This window comes from Ammospiza nelsoni, chromosome 3 (assembly GCF_027579445.1).
Source record: "Ammospiza nelsoni isolate bAmmNel1 chromosome 3, bAmmNel1.pri, whole genome shotgun sequence".
Classification (NCBI taxonomy): Eukaryota; Metazoa; Chordata; class Aves; order Passeriformes; family Passerellidae; genus Ammospiza; species Ammospiza nelsoni.
In genome coordinates, this window is record NC_080635.1 from 70,706,713 (window position 1) to 70,728,673 (window position 21,961).

At 39.3% G+C, this 21,961-nt stretch overlaps 1 protein-coding gene across 2 annotated transcripts in view; it reads left to right on the top strand.

Moving 5' to 3' along the window:
* The window catches only part of PDSS2 (decaprenyl diphosphate synthase subunit 2), a 110,834-nt gene extending 89,226 nt beyond the window's left edge, over window positions 1–21,608 (top strand). Inside the window, exons 5-8 of one of the 2 annotated variants that reach the window (XM_059468972.1) lie at window positions 4,413–4,586; window positions 6,683–6,814; window positions 10,354–10,389; window positions 19,305–21,608. In XM_059468972.1, the coding sequence (XP_059324955.1) occupies window positions 4,413–4,586; window positions 6,683–6,814; window positions 10,354–10,389; window positions 19,305–19,463 (501 nt within the window). In that variant the 3' untranslated portion in view covers window positions 19,464–21,608. The remainder of the gene's footprint in view (window positions 1–4,412; window positions 4,587–6,682; window positions 6,815–10,353; window positions 10,390–19,304) is intronic. The other variant, XM_059468973.1, reaches the window with a different exon arrangement.
* Window positions 21,609–21,961: the final 353 nt, after the last annotated feature.

The following is a 21,961-nucleotide window of genomic DNA, read 5'->3' on the forward strand; positions in this document are numbered from 1 at the left end:
AGTAGGGTTTTTAATGAAAGTTAGTTTATTTTCTGGAAAAGGATGGGCTAAATGCAGTGTGCTCTGCCAACTCTTCTTTGATATTTGGTTCCTGGCCCTGCTTTGAAGAGTAATGTTTTGAGTACTGCACATGTCCATCAACTGTCTGCTATGAGTCTGTGCTACAAGTAATGGATTTGTTTATTATTTTACTATAGGAAGTAAATCAAATGTATTTTGAGTTATGTAAACCACCTTTTAACGGGGCTGCAGAGCCAGAGCTTTCACTTTTTTTAAACAAATGTTTTTGTTGCAAGACTAAAGAAAAGCATAAAATATGGAATTTGAGTAAAGAGCATCTGTGAAAAGAATAGGAAAATGTGTTTGGGAGAAAAAGAGCATAGCTAGAAAGAAGGCCAATGTTACTTATTTACTGCTTTTGTTCTTTTAAATACTAAGTTTTTCCAGAGAGATTTAAAAGTAACAGATGTGAAGAGATATTTATCTTTATGATAAGTTTACAAACTTTTCTTTGAAAACCAGGTGTTGTTTTTTTACAGTGTCATGATAAAAGTAGTCAGTAGCTTGCTTTATTGACCCATTTGCAGACACCCTTGTTCCTCCAAAGGCAATGAAGACAGGTATTAATAGACCAATAAAACATGCCCTGTCATGTTCAGCAAGCATGAATACATCTGCTGAAAGCTCATGTGAACCATGTGTGAAATGTTTTACAGGGTCTTGCTGCTGGTAGAGTGATTCATGGTTGCACTGGATTTTATTTATGTGAAATAGAAGTTCTTGAACTACTTAATTTTAAACTTTGAATATGCAATGTAAAATTATTTCTATGTGTTTCTGTGGATTATTTGCCCATTGAGAACTGAATTAATGTTTGATATAGATGATTCAGACATTTGGATCATTTTGTGCAGCAGCAGATGGTTAAGAAAGAGCTGCCATGGTATGGAAATAAATGATGGGCTGTGTTACAAACTATAGCTGAAGTTTAGAGTCTCTGACTTCTGCTCCTTCTTGGTTTTTCAAATGGGTTTGTGCACTTTTAAGACATGTTTTTCATTCATATTTCTGTAGTACGTTTTCAGCTGAGCCTCATATAAAAATCTTCTTTGGTGAGATAAATCAAACTGTGTTATTGTAAGTGTTGCTTTTGTACTGGGGATCCTTGGTGCTGTCACTGAGAGCTGCCCTTCTTGTTGGTTGTGATCATGTATTTTAGTCCCAGTTAAATTTTCTAGGAGTTTTTTGTTTCCTGAGGTGATTGTTTTAAACACAGTTTAAATCATGGAAGTAGTTTAATAAAATAGATTCTCAACTAGACAGTTTCTAACAAAGCAGTAGCTGACCTTGCCAATAGAAAAATGGGAGCGCCCTCAGCTGTTCTTCATTTCCCATTGGAAGTGATGATTGACAGAGCTGTATTTGGATATTTCCCTGTGCACTCATGCTGACATTGTGCAAACTGTCTCTGGAGATGGCTGTTTTCTTCCAGTGATGGTGGGGGTTTCAGCTGTCTTCATCCTCCACTTCCTGCCCCCCTGACAGCATCAGGGGTGCTTGTGATCTGCACCCATTTCTTGGTGACAGAATTTATGAATGAGGTCACTCCACAGGCATTTGTTAATACCTGAGCACTGTCACCTACAACTAGAATTCATTTGACTTTAGAGAGGTTTTTATAAGAAAGTCTTAGGAGTCTTCTGGGCCAGCTAATGTTCACTTCTATACCTGCTGCTGACAAAACAAAACAAAGCTTATAAAGCAGGGAAAATTTCTCTAGAAGTAGTAAGAGCCATTGTGATATCAGATTTTACAGCTTTGCAATCTAGAAGTAGTTTGGGTTTTCCCTTGATGTTTTTAAAATAGTGTTTAGCTATTGTCCTACATACCCTTGTAAGAATGTGGTGTGGTTGGCAGACACTTTATGTATAACATGAGAGTTAAGCTTGGGAAAAAATGTCATTTTCGGAAAATTTTGCTGAAGAAAGGATGTGTCTGCCTCTGTCTTAAGCAGCAAAAGCTTTAGGGGTCTGTGGTCATAAGAAAATCTTTAATTAAAATCAGCTATGTTCAGGCATGCAAGTTACTGAAGCATATCCATATGGACATAATACCTTTTTACGACTGGCTTGTTTCTTGTAGCCCAGAGATTTACAATACTTATGTTTTTAAGATTTCAATCTTCAAATATGTGTTCAATTCTTGTAGGTTTTTTGAAGTTAGATGCTCATTTTAGGTGCTTGAAGCTTTTACATAATGTTAATGTAGTAGACAGTAACTTTTTCTGCCATAATTTTCAATCCTGTTAAGGAAATTGAAACTTGTTTAGGAATATTATTTTGTAACAAATCATAGAATTAATTTTCTTGTGTACATTGAGTTGCAATGACTGCTTAAGCTTCTTCAGTTCCTTCAGTTGATATTGGATAATGTTTGCACTTCTCTTGCTGCTCAAAGGCTACAGAAAGCAATCCTTTTCAATTTATGGGTCTTCTGAAATATTTTTTAACTTCAAAATTGTTTCAGGATACCTTTCTAGAGTATTTTTTTCTTATTTGACGTAAAACAAACAATTATAAAAATCACTGCAAATTTTCAGTATCATCCAGTGAATTTTAGTAAGTACTGTTTTTTCACTGAGCAGATTGGTTGTTAAGGAAAAGATTGTGTTTCGTCTTCCAACAGCTCCTGATTTTAAATTTAAAATAAATTGACCTATATCTAAATGGAAAAAAAGAGACTTGATATATGGGAAACTACTTGAATTAAATGCTCATTTTGACATTTTGCCAGTCATGGGAATTTGCACATGCTCTGGGCTGATTTAAAATATTAAAACAAAAATACAGAAACAGAGGAAAGTTGAGGTTTGACTTTGTAAGTTGTCATATGCATAATAGCAAACATGTGGTTTCGCTGTTCTTCACTTTCCTTGTATAACTTAATAGTATGTCTGAAAGCAAAGGCATTTTGATACAGCTCTGTGTTACTTGGCATTGCAGAATTCTCCTACTTTTTCCATTAGTCTCAAATTATCCTCTCCCTTGTAACACAGCACTTCTGGGTGATATCCATAAGGGAGGAAAATTAGAGCTGAATGGATGGATTCTATTTCATTTGTTACTGATTTCATGACAGATAATACCTTGCTAGAAAACTATAGGGTCACACAGAATTACTTCTTGCTCATTTCTAAGTAATTTAATTGACATCACTTTGAGGGAAAAGGTTTGTTGTATAAGAGTGGTTTTTATATTACTCTGTTGAAGAATATCTTTCGGCTTAGTGTACGTTACAGATTCAGCTGAACTGAGAAATTACAAAATTTTGAACATTTTTGTGCTTTAATTTTTTTTTTCTGTAGCTTCTCATTACAGATTTTATTTTTTCTAAGCAAAACAGCTGTGATCTTTTCTGGTTTTGGGGTTCCCCCCCCACGCCTTCCTTCTTAGAGAGTACCTAAAGGCATGTCAGTACGTGAGACAGATTAAAGTAGTGTCTAGCTTTGAAGACATGAATGAATTAGTAGCATATTAACACCTTATGAGTCAAAGGAGTGGCAACTGAATTTGGATTTTGGGAGAAAGTATTTGATTTGTGTTAATTAAAACACTGTGGAAAGTTATCCAAATAAATATGTTGGATACAAAAGATTTTTAGACAGGTTGAGCATCTCTGACCTTATAGTCAAGGTGGTAAAGTTCAGTAGAGGCATAACTGACGTGCCTCTATCAGCCCCTGATAATTAATCCTCGACACTTCTAAATTGCAACTTTAGTTATTTTTTTAATACTTTCAGTTGCTCCTCACCCTTAATATGGAAGCAGAAGAGGTATAAGTCCTCTCTCACAGCCCTTCATTTTTCCACTGCAGTCTATAAGAATTTTCAACACCTGTTACAATTAGTTTTTTTCCTGACTACAAAGGAAAAATTGTAGGGACTTCTCAAGTTTGTTTGGGATTGTTGGTTCTTGGTAACTGGGAGGGGGCTGAAGTGCAGATGTACTCTGGGTGGGGGGAGGAGTTGCTTTTTGGTTTTGTTTTGGAATTTTGGTTGTGGGTTTTTTTCCTCCCCAGTCCCTCATGAGGGCTATAGTTTGCTGTTAATGTTCAGTGTGATGATACAGTAATTAAAAAAAATATATATTTATATTGAACCTTGACAGTTCCACATGTTTTTCATTGCCTTTTGACAGGAAAATGGAAAAGGTTTTTGTTTGAAACTGCCAATATATTTATTCTGATATTTTCCTCTATTCATCCCTAAAAGAATTTATTTGGCACATGGCACCCAGAGTTTGGTTTGTTTTGTTATGTACTACACAGAACTCACACGTGCCACACTATTAACTTCTGTGAGCTGACACGTGCAGTTTTTGGTGTTTTCATGTTAGCCTTTGTTTCATTTTCAGGAGAACAGCCTCACAGATGACATTGGCATATCTAGGTGGAAGGAGCAGGTTTTCCTCAGGCACAGTGCCTTGCTGGCCAAGAGCTGCCAGGCTGCAATGGAGCTAGCAAAGCACAGCGCTGAGATCCAGGACATGGCATTCCAGTATGGGAAGCATATGTCTATGAGTCATAAGGTACACCTTTTCCTTTTGTTCTGGGAGCTTAAATACAGAAGGAAGGGCTTGTAAGATGTGTTGCTTGCTTGTGAGCTCTGTCATATACAGCATGACTTATGCTGTAGATCTTAGCCAGCAGGTGAGTGTTGAGAAATTTGACTGCTGTATGGAGTGAGATGTTTGCAGAAGCTGTTGGTATGAACAGAGCTTGTGAATTACCAAAATCACACTCCTGGCAATGGAGCTCATTACATTAAAGGCTCTGTTAACTTCCTTCTAGCACATCTTTCTGCAGCAGCTTTACCTTTTCTGCTGCTTCATTACTCGTAAACCCACTGTCCCATTAACAGGAGTTGCAGGAGGAAACATGTAATAGAATATGTTGAATTGGAAGGGATCCACAAGGATCATCGAGTCCAACTCCCAGCCCTGCACAGGACCATCCCCAAGAGTCACCATGTGCCTGAGAGCATTGTCCAAACACTTCTGAACTCTCTCAGGCTTGGTGCTGTGACAACTTCCCTGGGGAGCCTATTCTAGTAGCAAACCACTCCCTGGTTGATATTTTCTAATATCCAGCCTAACCCTCCCCTGGCACAACTTCAGACCATTCCCTTGGGTCCTGTCACTGGTCACCACAGAGAAGGGATCAGTGCTTGCTGCTCCTCTTCTCCTCACAAGGATGTTGACAACTGCAATGAGGTCTCCTCTCAGTCTCCTCCAGGCTGAACAGACCAAGTGACCTCAGCCACTCCTCATACAGCTTCCCCTCAAGGCCCTTCATTGTCTTTGTAGCCTCCTTTGGACACTCTGATAATTTAATGCCTTTCTTATATTGTGGTGCTCAAAACTGCTCACAGGACAGGAGATGAGGCCACCCCAGTGCAGAGCAGAGCAGGACAATCCCCTCCCTTGCCTGGCTGGCCATGCTGAGCCTGATGCCCCTCAGGACACCACTGGCCCTCCTGGCTGCCAGGGCACTGCTGACTCATGTTCCACTTGTCATCAACCAGGATCTCCAGGACCCTTTCTGCAGCACTGCTTTCCAGCCTCTCATTGCTCAGTCTGTACATAATGTGTTGGGTCTTGGCTGCCACCATGCAGAGATTTGTGCTGTGAGGCTCAATTGCCCATGCAGCAGCATGGACTGAGCCATATCCCCTCTGAATAACCTGCTGTGGAGGGAAATTCCATAGAGGACAGAGGGAAGATAAGGAGGGAGGTCACCATATCTGAACAGGAACATCCTACACCTCTACAGCAGCAGGACTTCCTGGACAAGGTCTCTGACCTCCACTAGAAGACATTGAGTCTGAAGCTAGAGTTAGTCCAGAGGAAAACACAGATCTGCTTCTGCTGTATTGCCTCACTTGTGAGGTTAGATGTAGCTAGAGACAGGCAGACAGACCTCCCATCTGCTTCAGCTGAGTTGATTTATGCAGTTTCTAGTTCCTACAGGAGGAGGAAGTGGTTTTATAAAGCACAATTTTACTGCCACAGGAATGCCACTACATGCCATTACTAGGTACAATTCTACCAATAAATTACTTGAAGTGCAGTTATATCCTTAATATTTTGTATATGCTTTAATATTAATATATCCACCATTGACACATAGTTGTATATTAAGGATTGCATAATTTTCATGGAAAGCTCCTAGCTATGTAGCATTTGCTTTGCTAGAAGAAAGGTCATACTGTATCTGCTTTCTCAAGTACTCAAAAGTAGAATGTAGTACTCTGCACAGATTAAAAGCTGATCTTCTTCCCACCAAAGACTGGATCATTCTCTCCTTTATATTTTTTCTGTTTCTTGCCTCTCCACAGTCTCCTACCTGGCTGTGTCCCATGCCTTGCCCAGCTCTGCAAGCTGTCCTTTATCTGTGTCTTTGCAGACTCTCTTGCTTCGCTTTACCACATCTTTCTACCACTGCAAGGCTTTCAACATCTTTCTTTCCCTCCCCCAAACTTGAAAAAGTGCAACCAGAGTACAAGTGTCAAAGTAGGAAGTGGTGAGTAGGTGTAGAACCAGGATGTGGACCTCAATTTGAGGAGCGGGTGGATACGTATAGACTGTTCCTGGGAACTGAATGTGTCTGTATTCTTCTTTTCCAGCTACATTCAGACCTGCAGCCATTTGTTAAAGAAACTTCTAGTGACACCATGGCCTTCAGTTTGAATTCTGCTCCTGCAATCCTTCATCAGGAATTCCGTGGAAGGGAGGCATGGCTTAAACAGATTAGAGAGGTAAAATAAAGCACTGTTTAGAATTTCCTGGTTTTGCCATTTGTTTATTTCCTCCTACCTGTACTTTGAATCTGCACAGGAACTTAGAAATTAACAAGAGGTTTCCCTATGCTCTGCAGTGCTTAATACTTCTCTCATCCACACTTTAAACAAGGGGAAATGTAGGGACCTGACAGTCAAGCTCTGTCAGACTTTTGTATATCAGTGTAATAGGCAGATTCATTTGTGTGGAGCGTATGTGCCTTCCTCTGCGCTGCTTGTGCAGTCCCATGTCTTAGTAAAGCTACTTTCACTGGCAGCTTAAAGCAGAGAACTTCAACCATCACTGTGGTTGAAAGGTAGGCATGCATTTCCTTCTGCCAAAATTATGCTGGAGTAGTAATTTTCAATGGAAGGGGAAAGATCTTTGGGGCTGGGCTTTCTGACCATCACAAAATAGTTTTGAGATCTAGCTGTCTGATACTCTTGTTCTTAATTCCCTTATTTACCTATTTTTTTCCTCTAATTTTTACATGAGGAAGACAATAAGAATAAAATAACTATGTGGTAACTGTCATGTACCACAGCAGGATTCAAGTCCATGAATAGTTCCCTGGATGTTGCTGAAGCATAAATAGATAACTGTAGAAGACAGCAAGAAGGGAAAGGGGGAGGAGGAAGCACCAAAATGGCCAAAATTAAGCATTCTGTTGAGTTCCCTCATCAGTTGGACATGTTTTATCTGTCTAAACAACAGTGATGACTGCCACTTGGAAATTCATGCTTGTTGTTATACAGTTTGTTAGAAAGGCTGCTGCCTTCAATAAGAAGCTGTCTCTGTGCAAGCAAATTCATTCAAGATGTGCTTGCTGATGGCTCCTTTCTCTGCTGGTTTGAAAGCAGGAATCAGGTGCAGGATGTGAAGTATAAACCTCTGCCTAGTTCTGTGTTCTAACGTGCTTCACATACTGCAAGCAAGAGGCATGGTCTCTTCAGCCTCTTCAGATTTTGGGAGGTGTATGCAGAATCTACAGTCCTACAGTGGTATAGAGTGGGGGGATCTTAAAATGCAGCAGTCCTATTGTCACTTTGAAATTAGGGACTAGTAGTTCATAAAGCATTATGAGGTTTTTTGGAACTCAACAGTCTCAACACAAGGCTCATATGCGAGTTGAATGTAAATGGATTTGGATTATTGCAGTTGGAGAGTAATGGCATTTCCACAGCACAGTGTATAAAAGCATTGAAACAATTTCCCATCTGCAGAATCTAGAGGAGGTTGCAGGACTCCAGGAGTGCCGTCTGCTTACTAAATTTTCGTACCAAAAATGGGCATTATGGAAACAATGAAGCAGTTCTGTGTGAAAAGGGTGGGGGTGCCAAGTGACATGCACTATGCAAAAGTATTTGCTATCTACTAGGACTGCTGTACTTAATACATTTATTTATTATACACATACTTTATACATGGTATTTACTATGCTACCACTACTACCAACTACAATATGGAACACCTAGTCCAGGAGCCTTTCTTGACCTGTGCTGGTTTAGAGAGGAAATTTATCTTTGACTAACTACATGCTCTTTGAGATATCACCCACAGTCACTTTCACTATGTGACATTCAGTGTAGGCCAAGCTCTCAAACCAGACACTTCCTCATGATGCCCGTGCTCATAGGGGTGCACTCCTAAGCCCCCCTCTCATGCAATGTCATTTGTATGGTTTTAATAGGTAAAGCGCATACAGTACACTCAGGCCCTGTCAGAAGCTTAACCAGTTGAGCAAGTCTGATGTAAAAGGCTAAAAAACCATCTGTGTGTCTGAGATGAGGTTCAGAAAAAGTTAGAGAGCCAAAGTACTACTGTGAGAATAAAAAAGGAAAAAAAGAATGGTGCAGTTGTAGTAAAGAAGGCTTAGGAGACAGATTGTGTGAGGTTGCTGCCTGGAGGAGCTCAAGAGCCATGGACTTTAATGCTTGACAGGAGCAGATCATGAGAAAGTATTCTTGCTGTTGGTAATGAGAATAAGCACAGGAGGAGGCACATGGAGCACACCTTTCCTGCTATTGCTGCAGCTGAAAAGCATCTTCCTCAAACACCTTGTCAGATTCTCTGCTGCAGTGTGAATCTGCATATAGGCAATCACTTGTTAACGAACATGTTTCTGGTGCTCTAATATACAATATAACTACTAGATATATTTTGAAGCAGCTGTAAGATCCAATCAGGTGAATAAAAATTGTCAAATCAAATAAGATGGGAATATACAAATAAGGAAGCAGTAATTGGCAGTGGTTTTGCTACTCCCAAATGCTGTCAGGCTGTCTTCTTAACATGCATTCCAGAAAAGCTGGCTCCTAAGATTAAAGAGAGAAGCAAAGGGGTTTTGTGGATCAATCCCCTTTATCCTTCAGAGGAATCAGTTCTGTTATCTACTGTTCTCCTTCATCTTCAGTTTGTTTAGTCTCTCATCAGTTCTTTTCTCTATGTTATATTTCCTCCTTTACAAAGATTAATTCATTTTTTAAAGTGTGGGCCAGCTTGGCAGCATCTCTTTGAAGCTATGCTTGCTACACAGTGTTCCTCTTCAGTGCAGGTCTCAGCTCTTCTCATTGTCCCAGCTGGTCTGCTCCTTTGGGCTGATCTCTGAAGTCCCCACAGAGGACATGGAGAGGTACTGGTCCTAATCTACATCTTTTCAGGAGACACATTGCAGAAGAATTGAGGTTTGGGGTCTTCCCTTGAGGAAGCTACAGAGAAAGAAACAGATTTTTTATTTTTCTCTCAATCTGGAAAGAGAAGAGCTAGAGTTAGATGAAGTGATAATGGCACATCCAGATCAGATCTCAGGGAAGGGTTTTCAGGTTGGTTAAGTGCTAATGATCTGGTTCTGTCAGAGTACGAATGAGAAAGACATCTTCTACATCATTCTGTGACAGAAATCAGAAAGTTGGACAGCATATTTGCTTGCATCTGGGCAAGAAGAAATTTAAAAATGGTTTGTATTTCTTTCTGAATATATTAGGAGTTACAGGTTGATTTATTTATCTCACTTACTCAAAAGGTGATGCTGATACTTAAATTAAAAGCACTTCCAGCCTGGTCACAGCTCTGACAGGGTCTAACAGCCCTTTTGGGGGCTCTAGACTATTGCCTCATGCAAGACAGGGTAGGTATACAGAGTTCTCTTTAAAGAAAGTAAATCCTGTTATTGCTGATAGGAAGTAGAGTTTATTACAGAATCTCATGGGAGAGATTAATTAATGCAAACAGCAAGATTTCTTAAGACCAAAACATTTTGGATTCACCAAATGTTTAACTACAAGTCATAATAAAAAAAGCCTAAAAATTACGCTGAGTATCTGCAGCTCTCATCTGAAACAGAGCCATGTTGTGTAAGCTGGTAACACATTTGGTTGTATTTTAGGGTTTTCTGTATCAGATTCCTAAAGAAAGTAAGTAATGTTCAAAGTAGTAGCTCATTTAATTGCATTCTTTATTCTTGCAACTCTGGTTTGTAGTATGTAGTGTCTGATAAAAAAATCTCTTTCTTTTTAAGGCACAAGGAAAAGGAAACATTGTGGACTATAAGAAGGTTGGTAAATCACATTTATATCTCACTTTTAATATTTAAAAAATATTTTTGAGAATATTCTTGACAACTGAGAGAAACTTCCTTATTAAAGCAAGGTTGTAAGTTGTATGTGTGAATATGAAGGGAGGGAGAATGGCTCCTGCAATTTCTTGATTTTAAAAAGCCATTAATAGACAGTTGCACTGTAACTATACAATGTAGCTATTTAATAATAGTAATTTAATAATATATCTAATAATAGTAATTTAATAATGTAGTTATTGAATAATTATTTTTACTGTCATTTCTCCCATTTGCTTCCCCAAACTCAGTTTTCAAACCAGCCTTCTGATGGCTTTTGTGTCTTTTTTTCCTGGAGTCATTTGCAGGTTAGATCCTATCAGTGGTCACTCTCTATTGTTAGGGTACATTTTTTTTAATATCTCCTTAGTTCCATGCCATCTATTAAAAAATACACAAATACAATAATTTGGTTTCTTCCAGTCCCCATTACAACTTCTAACTTTACAGCACTGTATTTGCTACTTCTCTATAATAAAAGGAGACCTGAACTAAGGAGCTGTACTGGAAGTAGCTGGGACACCTTGAAACTCTCAAAGGGCTGCAGGAGATGGCTGAAAGGTTCCCCTGGTTAAATATTGCAGCACAGCACATGTGTGATGGAGAGAGATGGCAGTGTCCCAAGCTCACTGAGCATGATCCTGACTTGTTCTGAGTCTTAAGCAGATCATGAAGTCCAGTCAGTTATCTCCAGCATCAGTGGAGAAATAATATATAAATTACTGAGCCATGAGCATGATTGAGAATTGCTTCTTGAAGTAGGGCCTGAAGAGTGTTACAGCTCTGACTGATTGCTGCTCATATGGAAGGGTAACACACAAGTATGGGTCAGATCATTGTAATTATTCTGTATTAACAAAAATTGCTATTTGGATTATTTAAAAGCCTCTCTGCCCTTCCTTCCTTTTAGAATAGCAGAGGGATCTCAACTTACTTTGCCATTTAAAATCATTATGCTTTTAGGTTGCTCTCTACACCAGTCACATTTATAGCAGTTTTCTTTCTTCTAAATCACCACTGAGGGTACCAAATTTATTCTTCAGATGTCTTGGGGACCAATCCTGTGAATATTTAACCTAGGTTACTTTTGCAAGTCCAGAACTAGTTTTCTCCTTTTAATTGTTATAATTGTGATCCACAATTGTCATTTCCACAAATCCACACAGTATAATTTCCATACTTTGGGAAAAAAAGGCAAAGGGGGAAGAAAAACATCTAAATTTGCTTTACTAAATCAAACATTTGTCAGACTATTCTACATTTTGACTGAAATTATTTCAGATCTTGTATCCTTCACATGAAGTTAAAAAACTTATATTATGCTTCAGTTACTTGGACACTTGAATAAAAGGTAAAGAAAGAGAGAAGGCCCTTCAAGTTTTGTATTTTGAGCAATTGATTTCTGCAAGAAAGCACATGATTTTTGCTGGCTTTAGGTAACTATCTCTTGCACAAGCACAGATATTATAAAGTGAATGGATATGAAAAATTGTGCATGATTTTGTGAGTTCAAACAACGTCTAGTTTGTTTGGTTTTTTTAAGAGGTCAGTTGCAAAAGCCTAGGCTATCATGTCCCTCTTTTCTATGTTAGTTGGTTTAAAGTAAAAGTGGTCATTAGTAATATCTATGCTAAATGAACTCAGGAACCTGCAGCTGTCCCCAGCAGAACGACTTGACCAGCACATGCACACAGCCAGTTAGAGGGCATGATGTGCTCTACAAATCAGTATTTTATTTTTTGCTTTTTGCTGGGTTGTCTTTCCTCTTCCATCACCACAGGCAGTGCTTTGCACATTGCTCAGTCTTTTCTTCTCAGCATCACAGTCCCGTCTTATCTTATATTCAGTTGATACAGTTACTTTAATATTTGTAATCAAATCTTGGAGCTTGTGTCTCTTTGAGCCTTCAAAATATCTCCTCTTTAGTTTTGTAAAAGCAAAGATCACCAAAACTACCTGTAGAACTTTTGAAAATTTTGATTATTTTTCTTCTCTTAGTTTTTATTATGAACTTCAGTGTGCCACTTAATTGAGATAAAAATATTATTCCTTTAGTTAAACTCATAAATATGCGTATACAAAAGTTGTTAGCCTACTTAAGAAAGTTTTACCTTGCTTGCTGCACTTTCAATTAAAATAATGAAAGTAAATTTGAGAAATTGAGATCCACACATTTAACATGCCTTCTTAAACAGTGAAGGTTTTATTTCAAATTTGAGACTGCTTAAGAATTCTGAATTGTTCTTTTGATGCATGTTATATTAAAATGGAACCCCTGATTTTTTTCACTGACAAAAAAATAGCTGCATCATACTAGCAAGTTTGGTGAGGTCTCTGACACAAATATAATGTGAAAAGCTTTCTATTAATTTGATTAAGTCTGAGACTACCAGGTCAATAAAGTCACTATATTTTGCAAATTTTTTTAGGGATTTTTCATCCCAGGTTTGTTGAATCTTTTTATCAGAAAGATTTTTTATATTGTCTGTGTTCTGAATATATGTTTTCTCACATTAGTGTCTGAGGGTTTCATTCTCACTCTGTTTTTTCCTATGCTATCACACTGCATCCAGGCAAATTATTGATCCATCGTTGTGGTGTTTGAAAGTCTCTGAAAGAGGTGAAAAAATTGTTTCAGCTATTTTTGTGGTGTTTCTCAGATAACAAAAGAGAAAGTAAGGGACAAATTTCATGTATGTAACTTTCCCATCCCCCTCATTTGTACGTGGCAAAAATCTCAGACTTCTTAAAATCAAAAAGCTTTTATCTATGTTACGCATACCTTGTGTGCAAGATAAGCTGTGTAATTCTCAAACAACAACTGAGATTCTCAATGTAATTGTTACCACTTGATAATACTGATTAAAATCTCTCTGCTAAAGCTGAGGCCTTAATGCTTGGCATCATACAGACTTGTTAAAGGAGTGTAACAAAGGCCCAACTAGTAGCAGAAATGAGTAAGCTAGGAGTAATTCTTGTTTTCTGGCCAAGGCTCTAGAAAAATTATAATACTAAATAAAGAAATAAATCTTGTGTTTTGCAGCCAATTACTGTGCTATGCAATGATTTGTCACTTTTCTAAATGCAATATTCAGAAAAGATAAATTAAGTCAAGTGAGAGAGGATGTAGCAAAACTTTTTTTTTTTTTTTGTATCCCTGTCCATTTGCTCTGCTGTCTGTTATAGAGGCCTTTCATCCAAACTGGCTTGGAAAGTATGGCATAGTCTGGCATGGCATGCTATGACATACTTTCTTGGTTTGTGTATGAAATATTGTGCACTACATCAACACCAGGAGCTGAGTTTGTACCATGCTGGAAGGCGTGAGTCAGGATGGGGCAGATCCAGCTGTTCATACACTGCATGGCACTGAAGTCTTGACTTCCCAGATGGTGGGAAACAGAAGAAAAATGGGAAAGGTCACATTTGGCTACAAGGAGGTTTCTCAGTGGTAGCCTGCTGCCATGCTGCTAATAAATAACAATAGCACAGTGCCAGCCAGAGGTGCCAGCCAGAGGTGCAGGCTGCCCTTGCCCACCCCACCGCTGGCTGCCACGGCGAGTGCAGCCATCCTGTGCAGTGCTGGCTGTGGGTCTGCAGCCCCATGGGGTAAGGAACAGTCATCCCATGGCTTTGTTAACATGCCAGGGAGTCATCATGGGACTGTAGGCCACAGGCTGCTCACCCTCTTGCTCCTGAAATGCAGCAAAGAGTTAAAAACAGAGCGTTGTGTGTAGATGCTTATGACCCTCTTGGTTTTGCATGAAGATTTGTCGTGTTTGTTTTGGAGCAACCACTGCCATTAGCTCCTTTTGTTACATATAATAAAAAACACAGCATAGTCAGTCAATAGGGCTTTTTAGATGTGTTAGTAGTATTACAAAAGCATCCAAAGTGATTCAGATGAAGCAATTTTCTTATTTTTTGGAATTAATATCTGAATTATCAAGGTGCACATCCAGTACCAACAATCAGTTGCATCTTTGTAATCAGTGGGTATTTTCCCACTTCTTTGGGGTATAAATCCAGCATAAATTTGTTTCATTAAAGCAAATAATATGTTTTAACATAAATATGAAGTTGATTGCTTGTGTGTGCTAAGATGACAATTAACAAACGCTTTGTATTAGGGGGATTTAAGAAAATTATGCTTTTGGGTGAAGAGTCTTCACAACCTCCATTGTTTAGATTTAAGAACTGGTGGGTCTTGTTAAGTTCATTGTGAAAGGCATAGAAATGCTTTGGTGTCCCTTCCAAAATAATAAAGAATGTGTACAATCAATCAGTGTCTTGGGATGGCTTGTAATTTTTTTTGGCAGAGTATTTTAAGAGCTGTGTAACAGCAGTGTTCCCTGTAAGCAGGCCATCTTTCCTCTCCTGTTGGGGACGACCCTCCCCACATTTGGTCTCATCCTATATGTAGTGTGGGTTTCAGTTTGAAGTAAAAAGAATTTTTTTCTGTTTGTCAGATGAATAAAGAAAATAAATTCTACTCTATTAATGGGGGCTTTTGCAGAGCATTTGGGCCCTTTGAAGATGCATTTCTTTATCTTTTGTACAGAAGAGTTTCTCAGGAAATATTTGATAAATACTGCCCTGGTTTCAGCTGGCATGTCATGTTGCATATAGCAAACAAAAGATTTTTTAAAAAATAAATTTATATCTATGCTATGAAGTGATGCAAATAAATGATTGTGCAGTGTATTTTTGAGAAGGAAGAGCTCAACCCTATGTCCAGCTGCAAGAATGGATGCTGAAATGTTCCAAAGTACTTCTTTAGTAAACAAAGAAAAAATTTGACAAAATTGATCTACTACCTATGAAATATGTTGATACTTTTTTAAGGTTAACATTTCAGTGGTCTAAAACACCAGTGCTTATTAAGCGTGCTGCTCCCACAAAAGGGAAAACAAATTTAGGAAAGCCAGTGCAGAACACTGCAGGCATTTTGAGCATTATTCTGTCACTCAGCCACAGATCAATTTAGGTTTTAGGGTTTCTTTTTGTTTCAGCAAGTACTGTGTACTTCAGAAATGTAAAATGTTTTAGCTCGCTTCAGGATCAGAGAGAATGTGTGATATTCAAAGATTTCAGTAGATAACAAATTATCTGGTTTAGGATCATCCTTTTAAAACAACAACAAAAAAATCTGAAGTTACTTTTGAGATATTGCCACTGAAATAATTAATCGGAAATAATTACTAATCGGAAAAAGTTAATCCTAGGTTGGACTAAGAAAAAAAAACATCAGGAATTTCAGTGCTGTCTTTCTCCCTTTGCATATAAAGTCTATTACAGCCAAAATATTCACCACGTATTCAGTGAGTCTTCCCACCCCTCCCCACCCTGCTCCTGATTTGTTGCTCCCTACAGGTAGCACTGTGAAAGGAATCTTCTTTCCTTTGGCTCACGAAGCAGAAATGTCTCAGCAGAGAAGATTTGAAATTAGTTGACTTTGTACTTGAACACCTGCTTAGTTTTTGACTCCTTTAGTTCTTCAGTCTCCAAAATCCAGCAGTTCCTAGCTTTCCTCTCTGACCTCTTGCTGCCCTCAGACCAGCTGTTCTGTCCAACAGCAATCCAGAGCACTTGGTCTGACAGGCAAATCCTTCACTTTTGTGGTATGGGTGAGAAGCCCTCTCTTTGCCCTTTTAAAACAAACAGACTGAGAAACATGGTACTTTGAAGTCTCTTCACAGAATCATACAGTACTGGAAGCTGGAAGGGATCTCTGGGGGATGTCTGGTCCAGCCTCTCTCTCAAAGCAGAGCCAGTGTGGGTTTGCTCAGTTAAGTTCTGAGTATCTGCAAGGGCACAGGTTGCAGAACAGTGCAGATACGTGGTGGAGGAGATCACATCTCATCTGAGCCTCAGCTTGGCTGTGCTATTGCAAGACTATTCTTTAAGCTGAATTTAAATAACCAAAACCCAGTTGGTGATTTTTTCAGAGTCTTGGCACTTCTAGAATGAAGTAAGGCTTTAATGCCAATGGTCTGAACAAAAGCTTAAAAGCAAAAATGCAGTATTCCAGCATATCTAGCAGTTCAAATGGAGAAAAGTGTAGCTAAGCAATCTGTGTTTTGACTTGTATTCAGTTTTAATTACTGAATATCATTTTGAAGAAGGTTGTGTGGATTAAGTTGTTCCTACAAGTGGAAATATGCACAAAATTAAATATGCCATATAAGTAGAACTAAAAGAGCAGATTCTTATATTTAGAAGAAATCAATGAGGCAGCTTAAATAAAGTTTATAAAGTAAAAAATCAAAGCAGTAAATTCTGCTTTTCTGATAATTTGCTGTAAAAATAAGCTGCTCCTATCCAGATTTGAAAATAATGCATCTATACTGGATACATTGATTTTTTTTCTTCTGTGTCCTTAGTCTGTGAAGTTCATTACATAAAATTATTGAAGCTCAAAATCTGAGAGACAGAGTCTGAAAACGTAACTGTAATATAACCAAGAGTGCAACTAAAATCTTAAATTAGGGGACTTTTGCATACAGCAGAGCTGCTGAAGCCTGGTTTGTCAGAGTTAGTTCCTGTATTTCTTTTAGAAGTTTCCCACTACAAAAAGCCATATTTGTACTTCTTTTTTCCCTTTTACAACCCCTGCTGAGATAGAGCTAGTGTGTAGTCTGGTTAGTTCAGACTGCTTTGCCTCTGTGTATGCTTATTTGAGCTGACCAGCTGCTTCTGCAAAGGGAATACAAACCAGGTACGTTTTGAGGCCTATGAATTGTTACATAGGAGGATCTCTAACTGAAAAGCTGTCCATGTAAGCAGGTATTTTCCATTTTGAGGTTCCTTGAACTTTGCTGGGAAACACTCAACAGCGGATTAGTCTGATTTTTGTGTAGTGATCCTCTGCCTATAGTTTGACACGAGCTTTGTGATTGTATTGGCTTCAAAGCAGTGCATGTGTCTGAGGGCTTACACAAGACAGGCGTGTAAAGGGATTGTGTCCTTGTGTTAGGATTCTCCCCCTTTCCAGGCTCTGCTCTTTCAACTCAGTCATGGTACATATATGTGAGCATATATATGCCTAAGCTAAGCTTCTCTGGCTTTTCACCAATTTGAACACTTTCTAGGAGCTATTTTCTTTCCTTTACATCTCAGTATATATTTCCATGAGTACTAGAAGTTATGCTAATCCTTTGTAATAAGATTTAGCAAATTCAGCAGAGTTTGCTTCAAGATGTGTGGGGTTCTACTGTCCCACAAGGTTGTCCCTCAGAGAAGAGGAAGGGACACCTTTGCACGCTGCTAGAGCACCTCATCTCACCTATCCTCACCTTTGCTGCAGAGCCCTGGAAATATGGCTGATTCCCACTCATTAGAAGACGCGTTGAATTAGCTATGTGATGCATTTATGCCTCAGGGCAAGTTCCTTTCCAGCACACAGTGCAGCAAGATTCCAACTGAAGAGAAGAATAAAATTTTTATGAACTGGGACTTGAACACTCAAGTGCTGTAATATGCTTTCAGCTAATTTCATCTTTAAATACAGATAATGAATCCACTTTCAGATAAGAAGCATCAATCATTCTGTTTGAATGCAATCATGTATAGAAAATGGGTGACTTACAATTTGGTCATATCTAGAATTTTTTTTAAGATAGGTATATATATATATATATATATGTATATTATTTAAACTGGATAGGTAAGGTCATAGTATTTTAAAAAATAATTTGGGCACTGAGCTGTGAAAACATTGATGAAAAACATGACTTAGGAAACCCTGTATAGTTTGTTACTGTAGGACCTGTATCCAAGAAAAGTCTTTTTTTAAAAAAAGCTGGTGCAATGATGTTAGACAGTTGTGAAAGCTGGGTAGGGCATGTTAAAGATCATGAAATGCTGTAATGCTTTTGGAAAAATCAAATCCCAAAGATCCACCTCACCTTTGTTCCCAGGCTCTTGGATAAGGAATCAGGCTGGAGTTGGTCTGGGAACACCTGTATTTTAGAGCAGAAAATGTAATAGTGTTTCATGACAGTCTCCTGATGCTGTTCAAAAAGAAAATACTAATTAAAAATAAAAAAGCCCCTAATAAAAGCTGTTTAGAGTTCTGCTAAGTTCAGGTATGGGTAAAATAACATGCTTTATTTTGTCAATTTTGTCTGTATTATTTCAGAGGAAATTTAACCCATCATTTACCCAAGTTTTTTAGGTGCCAGATCTTTCCAGCAACTTGCTGTGAGATGTCAGTTATTCCATGAAAGTATTTTCTTTCTCCTATGGTGTATCGCCAAGCCTTTGTCAAATTCCCTGGCCTTATTGATAAGATGGACTTTGCATGAGTACAGTATGATAGTTTACCACATTTTACTGACAAAATTTGCTTTTGTCCACTATGAGCAATGTAATCACATGGTCTATAAATAGAAACCCCTATTACAAAATAGTCGTTCCACCTGTGTCGTCCTATGCTGGTTTTTGAAAGCAGGGGATGGAATGGGTGTTCACAAAATGCAGATTTTCACTGCAGAAAACAGGAATGTGAGCAAATGGCTGGTTTGCCAGTTCTGAACAAAAGCTCTCAGGCACTGGCTGAGTTATCAAATGTTCAGATATTTAAAAGTTTAATTTTATTTTTTTAGTTTAAGCGTGCCCATTGGAGAGCCAGCATCTTTTATGTGCTGAAGTAACGGGTGGTGTAGTTTACATTACACACAGTTTCGCTGCGGTAGGGAGCTAAACAGAGCAGCTGAGAGGCTTTAAGGGCTTTGTGTCATGGCTTTGGCTTTGCCTTTACCTCGGGAAGAGGCGGTAGAAGCCCTGTGTTCGCAGAGGTAATTGTGCAGGGCCGAAACCCCCCCACACACCGATGTGCCTGTGTTTTCCAACAGCTGCAGGAAGCGATCAAGGCTGGCAAAGGTGTGACTTCTGCCATCGACCTCTGCCGCTGCCACGGAAACAGAGCGCTGGCAGCCCTGGAGCGATTCCCTCCCTCGGAGGCCAGGGACGCCTTGGCCAACATCGTCTGCGCCGTGACCAGGTTTCCCTGACCTGCTGCCCCGCGGGTGGAAGCGACCCGGCGGGGACGGCGGTGCCGCCTCACGCCTCCGATCGCCTCGTCCCGTCCCGGCAGGGGAACGCGCCCTCGCTGCCGCCGCCACCGGCAAAATTCGGCCGAGGAAAGAAAAAAGGTCACAGACGGTTTTCGCTTGCCGTGCCAGAAGCGCACTTGAGGCTGCACTGGTAGAAATAATTAATGAGTCCCGTTTCCGTGACCTCAGCAAATGGACAGGAAATAAGGCCGTATTGATTGGGCACCAGCGGGGACGGCGCCAGGGCGGAGGCCGGTGGTTTTCCTGCCAGAGGGAGGGATGCAGGGAGAGAGGGAGGGATGGAAGGGCGTGAAGATCCAGGTGTCACGAGAAACCCGCTATAACCTGCCCAGAGAGAGCGGGCTGCCGAAGCCGGGAATTAACTTACCCTTATCCAAGGGGAAGGGCAGTTTAGGGGATTAATGGGGGAAAATCCCTCTCTGTCTGCACGCAGTTATGTCTCCTCACACTCTTTTTATGTATTCAAATGTAAAATTACCCTGTGCCTAATGAGTTCTGTATTTGAGAAACTTGCTGAGAAAATGTGTCAAGCATGGTAAGTAGGAGCTTTGAAATATTTAATCAAATATTAATTTGGCTCTGTTAAGGGAAGTGAGTGCCTGGAGTTTATACTGTGCCTATGTAAAATGTTGCTCTGGGTCAAAGAACGAGGTTTTTCCAACTCTTCTGGGGGAGGGAATATCCCTCCCTCAGATCCAGCAGTTTGTTTCAACAGAGTCTTACACAAAAGAATTTCCTATGTTTGTGACACTTGTGTTAATTTAAGCCAGATAAATGTTAATTTGTAAGGCTAGACATCAGCCTTTGGCAAAAAGGAAGCAGGAATGGTCCTCTGTGAGTAGTCACTGCCCTGAATAAAATGCAGAAAATACTGGAGAAGTTTTGAACCTCAGTGTGTTGGAGTTTCAAGTCCAATTACAGACGGCTTATAAGGTGTATCAGAAGCCTGCAATTTGAGACCGTCTCTGTTTTGTTCATAGGAGATGATTTTTGTGGTTTGCACTCGTGCAATCTGAGAATGCCGTTGACAAGAAGGCTGAGTTTACATAAATGATCTAGATTGAGACTCAGCTACCTTTCTTCCTTCTGTGGTGTAATTACAGCCCAATCTGGAGACAGCTAGCACAGCAAACAGATTTCATTACATCCCTCAGTCAAACACTAAGTGGAGTTATTTCTGTTAAATTCTCTCCTCCCTCCTTATCCCCCTGCGCTCCCTCCCCATTGCACAGCTTGTTTGTCATAGATCCGAGTGTTGCATTCCACCAAATGCAAAATATAAATAAAAACTCTGTCCTCTAAAAATACACTGAAATACATCCTGTGTAATGTACATAATATTCTATGTACATTCTGCCCACATTATACCATGATATTTTATTTATAATAAGCAACCTTGAGTCCCAATCTTTGTTTAGGAGCACCATCCAGAACTCAGGACTCACTTTGTTCTGGAGAATGGCTTCAACACCAGACCCCTTCTTTCTTGCACTTTCTCTCTTTCCTGCCCTGGCATTTTCTCTCTTCCCAAGACTCTGGAACTTCTCCCTGAGTTACTGTTTTTACTGCAGCAGGAGGGCTGAAGACAGAAGAGAACCACTGAGAACTGTGGTTTATTCCAGGCACTTACCCATTAAGTTCCCTGAAGTTCTAATTAAAAAATGTGCTTGAAAGAACTACCTAAGTTCAACCAGAGTCACATTTCAGCTTTTTTTGGCTCTTGTTTTTGCACATTACATGAAGTAAGAGCCATTTATCATCTTTTCTTTGTTTTACATCTATGTTAATTGGTTCATAATGATTTAGGGCTGCAAAAAGCTTGGGTTGCTGGAGATATTCTGAGTCACTTCACCTCAGCTATGCCAAAGAAACACCAACCATACTGCAAAACTATGTACATCTCATTTATTTTTTTCATGCAAGTACAAGTTTTTATTTGTACTTGTTACAAATAAAGGGGAATCATCAAAAATTAATTACTTTTTTTGTATCTTGATCACCAGAATGTTCAGATTGCTTTTGAATTATTCAACCTTAATTTAAAAAAATACCAAATAAACAATGTGAATTATCCCTTATCAATATTATCAAGTAATCTTATATTTAAGGTATTTGCCTGTAATTCTTCAGAAATTTTTGTTGTCTTGTTTCCTCTAGGTAAACTACAAGCAAAATATTGTATCTATCTGTCAGACTCTGGGTGAATTAGCCATTGCTGTGTACTAATGTACTCCTCACACCTCATACAGCTTCTTAGCAATGTGTAACCTTAGGGCTGTTCTGGTCTGGTCATGCTCTTATTTTTGTCTCCTTGGTTCCTTGTCCCCACCTACCTCTAAAGCAGGTCAGGGAGAGGGAGGCCTGTGGTCTGAGGAAGGCATTCACACCATTTACTTCAGTCACCCAGCTACTCAACCAGACATTCCTGGTGGCTG